This window comes from Leptopilina boulardi, unplaced genomic scaffold (genome assembly GCF_019393585.1).
Source record: "Leptopilina boulardi isolate dan_hultmark-lab unplaced genomic scaffold, ZJU_Lbou_2.1 LbouV2_377, whole genome shotgun sequence".
Classification (NCBI taxonomy): Eukaryota; Metazoa; Arthropoda; class Insecta; order Hymenoptera; family Figitidae; genus Leptopilina; species Leptopilina boulardi.
In genome coordinates this window covers 2,557,290-2,573,921 of record NW_026137948.1, presented here as the reverse complement: position 1 = coordinate 2,573,921, position 16,632 = coordinate 2,557,290, and the positions used below count along the sequence as shown (strand labels likewise).

At 26.3% G+C, this 16,632-nt stretch overlaps 1 protein-coding gene across 4 annotated transcripts in view; it reads left to right on the top strand.

The window, feature by feature from the left end:
- Positions 1–16,632, top strand: part of LOC127287938 (irregular chiasm C-roughest protein-like) — an 85,572-nt gene that overhangs the window by 58,354 nt on the left and 10,586 nt on the right. For all 4 annotated transcript variants that reach the window (XM_051315092.1, XM_051315091.1, XM_051315090.1 and 1 more), the window contains exons 5-9: positions 3,175–3,302; positions 3,492–3,643; positions 3,723–4,033; positions 4,146–4,386; positions 8,446–8,601. In XM_051315092.1, coding sequence (XP_051171049.1) covers positions 3,175–3,302; positions 3,492–3,643; positions 3,723–4,033; positions 4,146–4,386; positions 8,446–8,601 — 988 coding nt within the window. The remainder of the gene's footprint in view (positions 1–3,174; positions 3,303–3,491; positions 3,644–3,722; positions 4,034–4,145; positions 4,387–8,445; positions 8,602–16,632) is intronic.

The window sequence follows — 16,632 nt, the reverse complement described above, 5'->3', positions numbered from 1 at the left end:
TATTCAATTGAAGTTTGATAAAGCTGATTTTCCAAATACATCAAATTTTTAAATAATACAATTTCTATTTAACAGAATTTGTATCTAAAAAAATTTTCATAAAAAAAGAATTTTTATTTATCAGAATTGTTCTTTTGTCGAATTTCTGTTTGACTTAATATTCATTTAAAAGTATTTTTCTTAACTGAATTTCCAATTAACACAAAGTCTATACAACAAAATTCTTATTTAACTAAACTTTTTTTCAATAAAATTTCTATTTAATATAATTTTTATTAAATAGAATTGTCATTAAACAGAAATTCTACTTAGCTAAATTTTTAACTCAGAAAATTTTTATTTCAAAGATACTTCATTTGAGCGAAATTTTTCTTATCCGAATTTTCATTTGATAGAATTGTTCAAATGTCGAATTTCTATTTGATCGAACTTTCACATTTTCGATCATACATCCGACAGAAATATTTCAGCGGGAGTTTTAAAATCAGCCAATCAAAAATTATCAAGAAAATTTTGATTGATTGATTTTAAAACTCCCGCTGAAATATTTCTGTCTGATGTATGATCGGAAATTTGAAAGTTCGATCAAATGGAATTTGATATTTTAACAATTCTATCAAATAAAAATTCGGATAATTAAAATTTCGGTCAAATTTAGTATCGGTTAAATATAAATTTTCTGACTTAAAAATTTAGTTAAGTAGAATTTCTTATATTTAATAAAAATTAGATCAATTAGAAATTTTATTGAATAACAGTTTTGCTAAATAAGAATTTTGTTATATAGAAATTATGTTAATTGGAAATTCAGTTAATAAAAATTCTTTTAAATGAATATTAAGACAAATAGAAATTTGACAAAAGAACAATTCTGATAAATAAAAATTCTTTTTCATGAAAATCCTGGGACAGAAAATTATTTTGTTTACTGAGTAATTTTAACAAAACGAAAGCGTTCAATAAATTTACAAGAAAATATAAGTTTTAAATTATTTTTTAATCAAAACCCTGTTTCTTAAATAAATTGGTATTCAACCTGAATTTTATTTTTATAATTCTTCATATTTTAGTTGATGCAATAAATGTAGAAATTAAATTATGCTTTAATAACACACAAATTAAGGTCGAATACTAATTTATTTACGAAAATTCGGTTTTCAGCATAAAATAATATAAAAATTCCATTTTTCTTATAAATTTATTGAACGATTTCTTTTATTTTTAATTTTTAAATTTCTCATTCAGTAGACTATACATGAATCGAAATTAATAAAATATACAATGAAATTTGAAGTGCATATACCTTTGGATTGAACTCTCTATTAAACAAGATTTTCAGCATCGAATATACAAAAACTTAATTTCCTCAAAAATTGAGTCTACAGATTTTTTTCTTTTTGGTCTTAAATTATTCAGAAAACATTTTTAAAATGAAATTCAGAAGATAATTTGAAATGCAAAAATTTGTGAGTTGACACTATTACTGCAGATTTTTAAAAATCATTAATAATTACTATTTAATGTGATATAATAATTTAAATTTATGTATTAATGATTAAATTTCGTATTACATTTTAATATATTTTTTCGAATTTAGGAAAAGGTATTTTTTAAAATACGACAAATTTCTTCAATATTACATATATAGCGCAACATTCTAATATGTTTATCTTTAATTATGTAAAATGAAAATCAATTTTTATTGAGTATTTTCGATGCAATGAAGACTTAAACTTCGGTGGTTCATATTAAGAGTTGATCCACATATTTTTAATCCAAAAATCACTAAAATAACCTAAAACTTTTAGCCTCTAAGGTTTTTACTCAATTGACGATAGTTCGAAGCGGAATAACTTATTTTAATGCGAAAAAATGTTGGTTCGTTGATTTTCGTTAATTACAAAGACCTGGCTAATAATCCACAGAATCTTTTGAATTTTGGGAATTTATGAGACAAGGATCCTTGGTATCATTAAATTATCATTAAATTTTGCATAAATTATTTCTATTGGTTCTAAAGTATACCTCGGAATATTTTGATCGCAGTTGATTCAGTCATTCCGAATGATAAACAATCGAAAATAGTAGTGGGTCAGATAGACCCAGAGTGTTCTCTGTGATCGAGGAAATAGGTTTGTTCTTGGAGGGTTAATACACTTATGCACATAGACGCTCGCAAACCTATATATATATATATACTAATAATACACTGTGGCACGCATGACAACGATATTTACTGAAAACATACATAGAATTTTAGTGATCGGAATCAATCACTATATTTCCGGTTCGTGAGACGTCTAACTCGGCTGAATTTGTTGACTGATGGGGAAACCCGCCACTTTTCATATAAAATGTAACAAATAGTGAAATAAGTATAATTATTTTTAAGTGGAGGTCAAACTTGTTAAATGTAAACAAACCGAAAATCTAAGCAATTATTGACTAATTTGTGACAGCCTTTTTTTAAAAAAAAGAACAAAAAATTTCTTTCTTTATGTGAAAATGGAAAATTGATATATAAAACTAAAGGGTAACACCTTATTTGGCTAATAATACGAACAAATAAATGTAAGTATCATAAAATAAAAAGTAAATGCAAACCCGCAGAAAAAATAATTAATTAATTTCATTTAAATGAATTAATTTTTTTACGACTTGTGAAAATTGTTGTTTCAGTGTAATTTTCATCTTATTATAATTATACTTATTTTTTTATATTATTAGTCAAATAAGATGTCATACTGTCGTTTTATATATCAATTATCAATTTTCACATAGAGAAATAAAAATTTTTATTTTGAATTTAAAAAAAGACAGCCACAAATTAGTCAATTATTGCATACATTTTCGATTTATTTAGATTTGACATCATGGACATTCTCGTATTCTGTATATTCACACATAAATTCTAAATTTCTTTAAATAAATATACTAATTTTATTTATTCTTATATTTATTGTATATTTTCTTAAAAATAATTCAAATAGTAATTCAAAATTTAACACTTTTTCCCTAAATTGTAACATTTTATATTAAACTTCCTTATGAAAGTATATCAATTAATGCTAACGAATTTCTTTCAGTGATATATTATCCAAGAAAGCACTTTATTATATATTTTAAAATACATTAAACATATAATAAAAAAATATTGATTTTTTTTCTCATTAGGTGCTTTATGCTCCAAAAGTTTCACTAAAAATACGGTCTGGCATATCGAAAAACAATAAAATTATCGAAGGATCTGAACTTAGGTTTAAATGTAGAGCAGAGGCCAATCCGTCAAGCATGGAATACAGGTGAGTAAAATTATTTATTAATAATATTACCCAAAACTGAGACGTCATAATATTTACTTGAGCAAAAAAATCCCTTTATTAATATCAGTTCTGACTTTGAATATATATCAATGATTGATGGAATTACGATGCTTTGCATTTGATTCTGTTTTTTGATGCGTTATTGAAATTAAATTTTGTAATTTTCAGGTGGTATATCAATGACAAAAAAGTAATTGGAGATTATACAACAGAAATGATAATTCATAATGTGACACGTGAACTTCATGATGCTATAGTAAAATGTGAAGTGCATAATGACGTCGGAAAGAGCGAAGAAACTGAAACTTTGGATGTTACATGTACGTTGAAAAATATAGAAATATTTTTGTTTAAAATATTATTTATTTACAATATTTTCTGACTGTTTACTTATTTTAGATGGTCCACAATTTCGACATCCACCAAGTTCTGTTGAAACACATTATGGTTCAACAGAAGTACTACAATGTGATGTAGATGGTAATCCATCGCCTGAAATTTTGTGGGTTCATGAAGAATCTGACAGAGTTGTGGCGACAAGTTCCAACATAAGCATCCTTGTTACACCAGAAACAGCTGGAAAGTATTTTTGTAAAGCTCACGTACCTGGTTTTGCTGAACTAACTGGTTTTGCCAGTATCTACATTCGTGCTCCGCCAAAGATAATTTCTCAAAAAACGCAATACGTTCCAGATGAAGGAATTATTAAGGTTTGTAATTATTCGCATCATAAATAAAAAATACAAGAGCTGCTTCTAATTTTTAATTAAAAACTTTTTCAACAGCATTGTTAAACATTTTTTTTCTATTTTATGTTTATAGGTAAAATGTGTTGCTATATCTGTACCAAAAGCTGAAGCAGTTTTATGGAAATTTAGTGGGCAAGAATTGAATTCTTCTCCAAACAGCACATTATTTACTATTCAAGAAGAGTTTTCTTCAGAAAGAGTTATTAGTACAATTATTCTTCTTGAACCAAGTACTGCGTATTTTGGAAATTATAACTGTACAGTTACAAATAGTTACGGCTCGGATTCTGCAATTATTAAACTCACAACTCACAGTAAGTTCATTATTTTATTTTACTTTCATTTATTATTATTATTATTATCCAAAGTGAATGTTTTAAAGGACCTCACACAAGAGACATTGAAAAAAAGCTCATGATGAAATTACTTAAAACTTTGCAGTTTTTTAGTTTTTGACCTCCTGAACAAAAAATCTTTATAGGTCATGTGATTGTTGTGATTTCACATGTAAATATTCTCCGCAGGTTTTCTCGCAAAATACTTGATAGATTGAGCTAAAATTTTGTAGAGAACTCAATAATAGTAAAAGGATTTATTATCATGTACCAAAGTTTATTGATATTTTGTCAAAAAATTTATGTTTAAAAAATTGCATATTTGAGGAAAATTTAATAAGTCGGCAATACGATTTTGATCATTTCCCAATTTGTTAAGAATAAGTTTTTTGATAAAATATTAACCACTTAAGCGGCATGACGCTAAATATGCACGCATATTTGGTATCATGACGCTCAAGTGGTTAAGGGGAGGGAATGGTTAATGAAGTGTAAAAAAGCACATTTTTAATAATTTTTTCCGGTGATACAGAGTGTGTTACTTTATTAACTTAATTTTCCACATATTAATACAATATTTGAAGTATATTCTCCTAAATGCTCATTGTAAAATATTGTGAATTGAACGAGTAGCAGTGAATCTCTGCAGGCGCCCCGTAAAAAAATGTATAATTAATAATTATTTAAAAAAAAAAGAAAAGCTCTCGTAGATATCTGGAGAAGTAATAGTAATGTGCAAAATTTCAAAACGATTGGTTCAGTAGATTTTGAGATATCGTGAACAAGAACTTCAAAAAAGTCATTTCGAGAAAAACGCCATTTTAAATTTTGACAATTTTTAAAATCTTACTTCAGATTCGTAATCAGCGACCCCAAAACATATACATACACGTCAACGACATCAGAAAACATTCAGAAATGTCCACAAAGGGTTAAACACAAACTCAATTCAAAATATACGAAAACACGGCCTGCGAAGCAACCGACACTTGAATGCTCAAATGCTCATAACTTCGTCAATTTTGTTCCGATCGACTTGAAGTTTTGACACAATATTCTTGAAATATTATACATTCATTTAAAAAAATAAAAAAAAATAAAAAAAAATAAATACCATACCCCCCCTTAAAATAATATTGCATATGACAACTAATCCTTATATTCAATACTCCTTATATTAAATACGAGTAGGCTCCGTAGGAAGAATATGTGAGAGAATCGAACACATAGGCTAGGTACAATGTTATGCGTGAAATTGATTACAATGACAATTTTTATGGATAAAAAAATGAAAAAGGTTAAAATAAAACAACCAAGAGAACAACCAATCATTTAATAAGATCTATTTTGATAATACAGTCCTTATAGCAAAAGGTAACTCCAGATGATAAACAATTAAAAATTGCATCAAGTGCATTATTCACTTAGATACGACCTAGCCGAGTATAAGAATGACTTTGCTGTGCGTTGGATCCGTTCATGAATCAAAATAAACTCCACGAGAAGAATACAACTGAAAATCGAATCCAAAACACATAGACTAGGTACACTGATATGTATAAAATTGATCTCAATAACAACTTATATGGTTAAATCAGAAGAGAAAACAGACAAAATAAAATGAATGATGAAGCCAAAAGACTCCTCTTGGGGTAAAACGGAGTGAAACAAACTCCGATTTAAATAAAAAACAATTGTAACCTGGGTTAGATGTCAACTCCGGGTTTCAAACACTTTTAATATTATTAACTATGTAAACATGTTTTGTGTATCTGCAGTGTCACATACAATTAAGGTATTAAAGTGTCAAAGACCACGGTTCTGGAAGGTGACACTGCAGGTTCACAAAACATGTTTACATAGTTCCACAAAGCATAACAAACAGCAGAGGTCATATCAAATCAATATAGTCAATTATAACTAAGACAAAATTAAGAAAATTCATGAAAAAGTGAAAAAGTATAAAAAAAATTAAAAGAATAGGCCCTCAGGAAAACAGAAGTAAAAACTTGAATAATTCACCAGAGCAATTACGGTGAGCGAGAGTAAAAGTATCAGACTGGTCTGAAGTTATCAAAAAAAAGTTACTATATTGCTTTAAAAGCAGAACCGATCTCATAAATTCACCGCTCAGAACTTGACTAATAATGTAATGAACACTTAAAGTTTAAACAAATTCGAAAGAACAAAATCATTGATAATGCACGGAGAGCAGAAACATATTCCGTCCGGACAGTACCCTGCCTAGTTCGAACTCCCAACTTCAGTCTCAGAATACGATCACTCTATCTCATGTATGTACTGTGCATGCATGCAGAAACATTTGCTTGGCCGTTCACACTTCAATGAAATATAGTGAATGTTTAGTAATTTTCCAATTATAACCGAATTTTTTGGAAAAATACTAGAAAGTTACTAACCATTCACTAGATTTCATCAAGGTGTGCACCGTCAATATGTTCCGGTACTCCGTGCATTCTCAATGATTTTTTTTTTTTTTATTTAACTTTTAAGTGTTCGTTACATTAATCAAGTTCTGTGCAGCGAATTTAAGTGATTGGTTCTGCCTTTGAAAGCAATATAATAACTTTTTTTTGATAACATTTTATTTCTTCTACCACGTGCTGTCTAAAAATGTTCCTCGAAGTTTATTCTGAATCTGGTCCGTTTATGTTTTCTTCAGGCGAGTGTGAGACATTTACTCTCGCTCACCGTAATTGTTCTGGTGAATTCAATTTTTCTTCAGCTTTCCTGATGGCCCATTCTTTTAATTGTTTTATGCTGTTCCTTGTGGTTTTGCATTTCCGCGATTTTTCGTAAATTTTCTTGATTTTGCCTGAGTTAGAAGTGACTCACTGTTGACTTACTGTGACCTCTGCTGTTTGTTATGCTTTGTGAAACTATATGTGAACATCTTTTGTGTATCTGCGGTTTCACCTTGCAGAGCCATGGTCTTTGATACTTTAATATCTTGATTGTATATGTGTTACGAATTCGATTTTCAAATATATATAGGTATTCTTCTCATGGAATTTATTTTGATTCATGAATACTTGGCTAGGTCGTTCCCAAGTAACAACGCATTTCATGCAATTTTGAATTACTTATCATCTGGATTTACCTTTTGCTATCTGACCTGTATTACCAATAAGAATTCATTAAGGTTATTCTGGAAACTTTTTCCTCTTCCAGTTTGGTTGTCCTGACTCTTGGCTACACGGAGAGAAAAAAAAAGTTCCAACTGCTTTCTTTTAAGTCGTCATGTTGATCTTATAAAATCAAGTAGTTATAACCAGGGAGCCAGGCTGTTTTGACTTGGGTCTTTAATTGCAACTATTGGTGTTCTCAGGTGATACCGACCAATCTTTCCCCTGCTCAATTGATACTACTTGAGACAGCCAGGCCAAAACTGCCTGCGTCGGTCAAGTAGTTTCAACTGGAGTCTCCGGTTGTTGCAACTTAATTTTTCTCTCCGTGTATGCCACAAGTCATTGAAGATCTAGAGCGGCCGACCCTTATTGTACAGAAAAGTAAACTTAGTTTTTAATTTATTTATTTTCAAGCATTTTTTGACACTTTTGCTCTTTACATCTTTAATGTAATATAACAAAAAAACTGTCCCATTATTAAATTTTTATCATAAAGATTTTTTGTTGAGGTCAAAACTGCAAAGTTTCAAGAAATTTCACCAAAAACTTTTTTCAATGTCTTCTGTGAGGGGGGGGGGGGGTTGAAAAATTTTATGCATTAATTGTGCGACAATTAAGATCAATTAAGGTGCACTTTCAAAATTAATTACTAATTAATTAGTCTAATTTAATTTAATACTTGCAGAATTGAACTTGCACATCATAATAAGTATTTTGCTTTCAACCAAAATTAACTAATTTCGTACCTTATTTTGGGTTTTCGTTGCTGTTGTGTACCCCAAAAAACGACTAATCTTATATTTGAATTATGTCACGATTCATACACAGTATTATCTAAATGTGAATGTTGTAATCATATGAGCAATAATTACTTGTTTATTATGTTTAGCATTAATCCCAGTTGACTGGCAACTTATTTTAATTGTTGTGGGACTTGTCGTTTGTGTGATACTGATTGGCACAATAATCGTTCTCATATTACATTGCCGAGATCGTATTAAGCAGCCCAGGCCAAGATTAGCTCAATCTCAAGATAATGACATACGTAAGTATTTCTTACAATTAATATTTGTCTTTATGTATAAATGTAGTTTATTTAATGTTTTATTTAAATTATATTTTCTTCTGTTTAAAAATATTGTATAAATTAAAATCAATGGTTATAATCTTCATTTTAAGTAATTTTATTATTAATACAATTTTTATTTGAAACAATTTTTATTTTATAAAATTTTTATTTTTATCAACTTTTTATTTAAAAAATTCTAATTTTACACAACATCAATTTAGCAGAATTCTCATTAAACAGAATTTTAAGTGATTCAAAATTTATCCGTTATTTGCACGAATTCTTATTTGATAGAATTCTTAAAACGCCGAATATTTATTTGTCGAAATTGCAAATAGCCGCCAAACAATCGACAAAAATATTTCGGCTCGAATTTAAAACTTAACCAATCACAAATTATTTATCAAGAAAATTGTGATTGATTAATTTTTACTTCTGTTAAATTAAAATTCGGTTAAATTAGAATTTTTTTGAACAAAAAGTTGGTAAAGATAAATTCTTCACAATAAAAATTCGGTAACTTGAAATTTTTTTAAAAATTCGTTTAAAAAAAAATTCTATCAAATCCCAATTTGAAAAATGAAAATTTGTCTCAAAAATAATTATGTCTGTAATAAAATTTTTTAAAATGAAAATGCTGACAATTAATTTTTTAGGAAATTAATGCTCTCCAAACGAATTTTAAGATTAAAATGCAATATTTTAGTAAAACTGAAATTAATTGTTGCATTATTAATTAAAAATTTGTTTAATCTTTAATGCAATGAACTTTAGTTTTATAAAACTCCTTATATTTTAATCATAAAATTTATTTAAATTTTAAAATGAACTAAAATTTGAAATGAAGTTTTTATTAATGAAAAACAAAAAGATAATTATAACATTTTACTCTACAAATTAATAAACAAATCAGTAAACCAAATAGTTACTAAAATTCAAATTATTAAAATTTTTTAAATAAACAATAATAAATAACTGAAAGAATTATAAACAAACAAAATTAAATAAACAAAAGTAATTTTCAAAATTATAAATAAACAAAAACAAACAAAATGCCAAATTTACAAAATTCACACAATATTACAAAAATATAAAGAATTGGGTTCAGCATTTCTCAGGTCAATGTCAAGAAAAATAAATCAATAAAATAGTGGATCAAAAAAATTAGATTTAATGAAAATTTCATATAAGAAAAGTTTATATTTTATTATGGAGGTCATAATAATAAAGGGTCACAAAAATAGGTAACAAAGACATAAAAAGGAAGAATCTAGAATAGATCACTATAAAAATTTAAGGGAATGGTAACAACAATAAATCAGGAACAAAATAAACCGATTTCATAATTTTAATCACAAAAAATAAGAAAGTAAGCAAATAATAAATTCTTAAGAATTCGACACGTGTTCGAGTAAATGCAAAAAAATTAAATATAAAGATAATTAATAAAACCAGAAATTAATATCTTTTTAGAAAAAATATAGAAATTATTAAAAGAAACGCATATTTATTCATAGATATCTTAACAAATAATGAAGCTAAAGAAATGTTTTGAAAATCAATGAAAACCTTGTTAAATTCCTCGTGAAATGGTATCAAGTATAAATATTTTTAATAAATAGTGATTAAATTTGCTTTTGAAAAGGAGTGAACAATTTTTCGATTTTTATAAATTTTCTTTATCTAACTTCAACTCTTTATACGCTGTAAGTATCGTTTAGAAAAAACAAGAAATTCACCTATAATTAAGCTTTCTAAGGTATCCTGTCTTTAAAAGCAAAACAAGAAACCTGAAAAGTATTTAGTCATTCCCAAAGATTTGATTAAATTTGTAAAGCCCTACTGGTTCGAGTTCCGCGACGAAACCGTGGATTTCAGACGCAAAGCATAAATTATGACTCTATAAATGTAGTCATAACTTGGGGAAGACTAAATAGTTTTTCATGCTTCGTGGTTTGTTTTTAAAGAGGAAATTTCAAGTTTCAGTTAACTATTCTGTCCGGTATTATATGAATTTTTACATACAAAATAGGATGAAAATAATCTTCAAATGGCCTGAGTTAATTAAATATTTCTACATTATTTTTTTCCGGAATTTTTATCACATAATCTATTCATGGTAGAAATATTTTTTTAATATGAAAGTTGTAGGAAAAGTAATAAATGTCAACATATTTTTCATGGTGAGTTCTAACCAACTTTTCCAAAAGTTTTGAAAAAAAAACCAAAATCTTTCATAAAACCCTTTTCGAGAAAATCGATTTTGTAGGTTAAAGAATTTACTCGTTGCACATTCGTTGAAAATTTGTAGTTTGTTGAAATAATAGAGAAACTGAATTTAATGGGGCGGTACGAATTCAACACAAATAAACTCTACCCAAAAAAATACTGTACCGCTAACTGTACACGAGTAAATTCTCAACAAAATTAAATAAAAATATATTCTTCACAATTAAATACTACATCGAAAAACCCTACACAATAAACTATTTACTAGAAAATTATCTTCATAAACTCTACACAAATAAACTCAACACATTAAGATTTAGAATTAGAAAAATTAAAAATATTTTTTTATAATTCTACACAAATAAATATTACATTAGTAAATTCTACACAGCTATAAAAAATAATAAATTAAATTCGACACAAAAGGAAAGATTATTTTCATGTGTTGAATTTAATTGTGCCGAATTTAATTTATTATTTTTTATAGCTGTGTAGAATTTACTAATGTAATATTTATTTGTGTAGAATTATAAAAAAATATTTTAATTTTTCTAATTCTAAATCTTAATGTGTTGAGTTTATTTGTGTAGAGTTTATGAAGATAATTTTCTAGTAAATAGTTTATTGTGTAGGGTTTTTCGATGTAGTATTTCATTGTGTAGAATATATTTTTATTTTATTTTATTGAGAATTTACTCGTGTACTGTTAGCGGTGGAGTATTTTCTTGTGTAGAGTTTTCTCGTTTTGAATTTAATTATTTTTATTTAATGTGTTAAATTTTGAATGTGTACAGTTTATTTGTGTAGGATTAAAATATTTTTATTTGATGTGTAGAATTTATAAATGTTGAGATTAATTGTGTAGAATTTTATAAATAATCGGAAATAAAGAAAATATTATTTTCATGTGTAAAATTTAATTGTGTCGAATGTAATTTTTTATTTTTTATAGCTGTGTAAAATTTACTAATGTAGTATTTATTTGTGTAGAATTATAAAAATTTTTTTTTTAATTTTTATAATTCTAAATCTTAATGTGTAGAGTTTATGAAGATAATTTTCTAGTGGGGCGGTTCAAATACTACACAATTAAATTCTACATCGTTAAAACCCTACACGTCAAACTCTACACAGTTAAATTGCACACCGTTAAACCTTATACAATTTATTTTTTAAATTCTACACACTTAATGTGTACAATGTTAAACTCTACACAAATTTATTTTGTAGTGAAAAATTAATTTCTTTAAATTCAACACGGTTAAATACCACAACGTTAAACTCTACATATATTTCTTTTGTAATAAAAAATTAATTTTCTTAAATTTAACACAGTTAAATTCCACATTGTTAAATTCTACACATATTTATTTTGTAATGAAAAATTAATTGCATAAAATTCTACACAGTTAAATTGTTCACCGTTAAACTCTCAATAAATTTATTTTGTATTATAAAATAAAATTTGTTTAACTCTACACAGTTAAGTTGCATATTGTTAAACTCTACAAAAACTAATATTATAACATAAAATTAATTTTAATAAATTCTACACCTTTAAATTGCACACCGCCAAACTCTTCACATAATGATTTTATAATAGAAAATAAAAATGATTAAATTCTACACAGTTAAATTGCTCACTGTTAAATACTAAACAATTTATTTTTTAAATTCTGCACAGTTAAATTCCACATCGTTAAATTCTACACAGATTTATTTTCTAATTAAAAATTAATTGCATAAAATTCTACACATTTAAATTGTTCACCGTTAAACTGTCCACAAATTTATTTTATAATAGAAAATAAAATTTGTTGAACTCTTCACAGTTAAATTAAACACACTTAAACTCTACACACACTAATCTTATAATATAAAATTAATTTTATTAAATTCTACAGAATTAAATTACACACCGTTAAACTCTTCACAAAATTTAATTTAAAAAAAATAAAAATTTATTAAACTGTACCCCGTTAAATTGCACATTGCTAAACTCTAAACGATTTAGTTTTTAAATTCTACACAATTAAATGCTACAATGTAAAATTCTACACAAATATATTTCGCAATTAAAAATTAATTTCGTTAAATTCTACATAGTTAATTTCCACACTGTTAAACCATACACAAATTATTTTTTAATTGTACACAATTAAATTGTACAATGTTAAACTCTACGCAAATTTATTTTATAACAAAAAATAAGTTTTGTTTAATTCTGCACAGTTAAATTGCACACCGTTAAACCATATACAATGTATTTTTTAAATTCTATACATTTCAATCGTACAATGTTAAACTCTGCACCAATTTATTCTTTAGTGAAAAATTAATTTTGTTAAATTCTACTCTGTTTAACTCTATACTGTTAAATTCTACACAAATTTATTTTGTAAATGAAAAATTAATTTTGTTGAATTCTACACAGATAAATTCCACACCTTTAAACTCTTCACAAAATTTAATTTTAAAAAAATATAAAATTTATTGAACTCTACACAGCTAAATTGCACATTGTTAAACTCTAAACAATTTAGTTTTTAAATTCTACATAATTAAATGCTACAATGTAAAATTCTACACAAATTTATTTCGCAATTAAAAATTAATTTTGTTAAATTCTACATAGTTAATATCCACGCAACGTTAAACATCAGACAAATTATTTCTTAAATTGTACACAATTAAATTGTACAATGTTAAACTCTACGCAAATTTATTTTTAAAAAAAAAATATGGCGGACGACTTTTTTGAAAATAGATCCAATTTTCTTGAAAATTGTTACTCGGGGGTTTTTGGGGTCGCTGATTACGAATCTGATATCAGATTTTCAATATTTAAAATGGCGGATCCAATATGGCGGATGATTATTTAAAAATTTGGTTGCATTTTCTTGCAACCTGATTATTGGGAGGTTTTCGGGGTTGCTGATTACGAATCTAATGTTAGTTTTTCAAAATTCGAAATGGCGGATCCAATATGGCGGACGACTTTTTTGAAAATTGATCCAAGTTGCCTGAAAATTGTTACTTGTGGATTTTCCGGGTCGGTAATTACAAATCCGATGTCAGATTTTTCGAATCTTCAAAATTCAAAATGACGGATGTTTATTTAAAAATATGGAAAAAACACAAATCTCAACAAGCGGACTACATCTTTTAGCATTCTAGAAAGATATTTTTTCTACTTTCATTTATCTACATTCATTTATTAGATCCGCCATTTTAAATTTTGAAAAACTGACATCGGATTTGTAATTACCGACCCGGAAAATCCACAAGTAACAATTTTCAGGCAACTTGGATCAATTTTCAAAAAAGTCGTCCGCCATATTGGATCCGCCATTTCGAATTTTGAAAAACTAACATTAGATTCGTAATCAGCAACCCCGAAAACCTCCCAATAATCAGGTTGCAAGAAAATGCAACCAAATTTTTAAATAATCATCCGCCATATTGGATCCGCCATTTTAAATATTGAAAATCTGATATCAGATTCGTAATCAGCGACCCCAAAAACCCACGAGTAACAATTTTCAAGAAAATTGGATCTATATTCAAAAAAGTCGTCCGCCATATTTTTTTTTTAAAAATAAATTTGCGTAGAGTTGAACATTGTACAATTTAATTGTGTACAATTTAAGAAATAATTTGTCTGATGTTTAACGTTGCGTGGATATTAACTATGTAGAATTTAACAAAATTAATTTTTAATTGCGAAATAAATTTGTGTAGAATTTTACATTGTAGCATTTAATTATGTAGAATTTAAAAACTAAATTGTTTAGAGTTTAACAATGTGCAATTTAGCTGTGTAGAGTTCAATAAATTTTATATTTTTTTAAAATTAAATTTTGTGAAGAGTTTAAAGGTGTGGAATTTATCTGTGTAGAATTCAACAAAATTAATTTTTCATTTACAAAATAAATTTGTGTAGAATTTAACAGTATAGAGTTAAACAGAGTAGAATTTAACAAAATTAATTTTTCACTAAAGAATAAATTGGTGCAGAGTTTAACATTGTACGATTGAAATGTATAGAATTTAAAAAATACATTGTATATGGTTTAACGGTGTGCAATTTAACTGTGCAGAATTAAACAAAACTTATTTTTTGTTATAAAATAAATTTGCGTAGAGTTTAACATTGTACAATTTAATTGTGTACAATTAAAAAATAATTTGTGTATGGTTTAACAGTGTGGAAATTAACTATGTAGAATTTAACGAAATTAATTTTTAATTGCGAAATATATTTGTGTAGAATTTTACATTGTAGCATTTAATTGTGTAGAATTTAAAAACTAAATCGTTTAGAGTTTAGCAATGTGCAATTTAACGGGGTACAGTTTAATAAATTTTTATTTTTTTTAAATTAAATTTTGTGAAGAGTTTAACGGTGTGTAATTTAATTCTGTAGAATTTAATAAAATTAATTTTATATTATAAGATTAGTGTGTGTAGAGTTTAAGTGTGTTTAATTTAACTGTGAAGAGTTCAACAAATTTTATTTTCTATTATAAAATAAATTTGTGGACAGTTTAACGGTGAACAATTTAAATGTGTAGAATTTTATGCAATTAATTTTTAATTAGAAAATAAATCTGTGTAGAATTTAACGATGTGGAATTTAACTGTGCAGAATTTAAAAAATAAATTGTTTAGTATTTAACAGTGAGCAATTTAACTGTGTAGAATTTAATCATTTTTATTTTCTATTATAAAATCATTATGTGAAGAGTTTGGCGGTGTGCAATTTAAAGGTGTAGAATTTATTAAAATTAATTTTATGTTATAATATTAGTTTTTGTAGAGTTTAACAATATGCAACTTAACTGTGTAGAGTTAAACAAATTTTATTTTATAATACAAAATAAATTTATTGAGAGTTTAACGGTGAACAATTTAACTGTGTAGAATTTTATGCAATTAATTTTTCATTACAAAATAAATATGTGTAGAATTTAACAATGTGGAATTTAACTGTGTTAAATTTAAGAAAATTAATTTTTTATTACAAAAGAAATATATGTAGAGTTTAACGTTGTGGTATTTAACCGTGTTGAATTTAAAGAAATTAATTTTTCACTACAAAATAAATTTGTGTAGAGTTTAACATTGTACACATTAAGTGTGTAGAATTTAAAAAATAAATTGTATAAGGTTTAACGGTGTGCAATTTAACTGTGTAGAGTTTGACGTGTAGGGTTTTAACGATGTAGAATTTAATTGTGTAGTATTTGAACCGCCCCTTTTCTAGTAAATAGTTTATTGTGTAGGGTTTTTCGATGTAGTATTTAATTGTGAAGAATATATTTTTATTTAATTTTGTTAAGAATTGACTCGTGTACAGTTAGGGGTGCAGTATTTTTTTGTTTAGAGTTTATTGGTGTTGAATTCGTACCGCCCCGAATTTAATAAATGAACTATTATTAATAAATGGTTGATTTTTGCATTTTTTTTGTTAAATTAAGTTGCAATTATTAAATTATCAATATTTAAAGTGAACAATGTTTGTCATTGAGTTTCACAGTGTCAGACTTTTCATTATTTTTAACAGTGAAAAAGTCTTTAAATTGATAAAAAACTGTAAGAAATTATTCGAACACTTTACGAACCATATATGCAAGGTAAAAAAATTAAAAAATTTTAAAAAATGGGGGTAATGACCCCAATAAACTTTCTGCGTGTCTTGAACTGAATTTTTTCGGTGTTTTCTAAATTTTTTTTATCTTGCGCATATAAGTCTTAAAGTTTATAATCTAAGCTTTA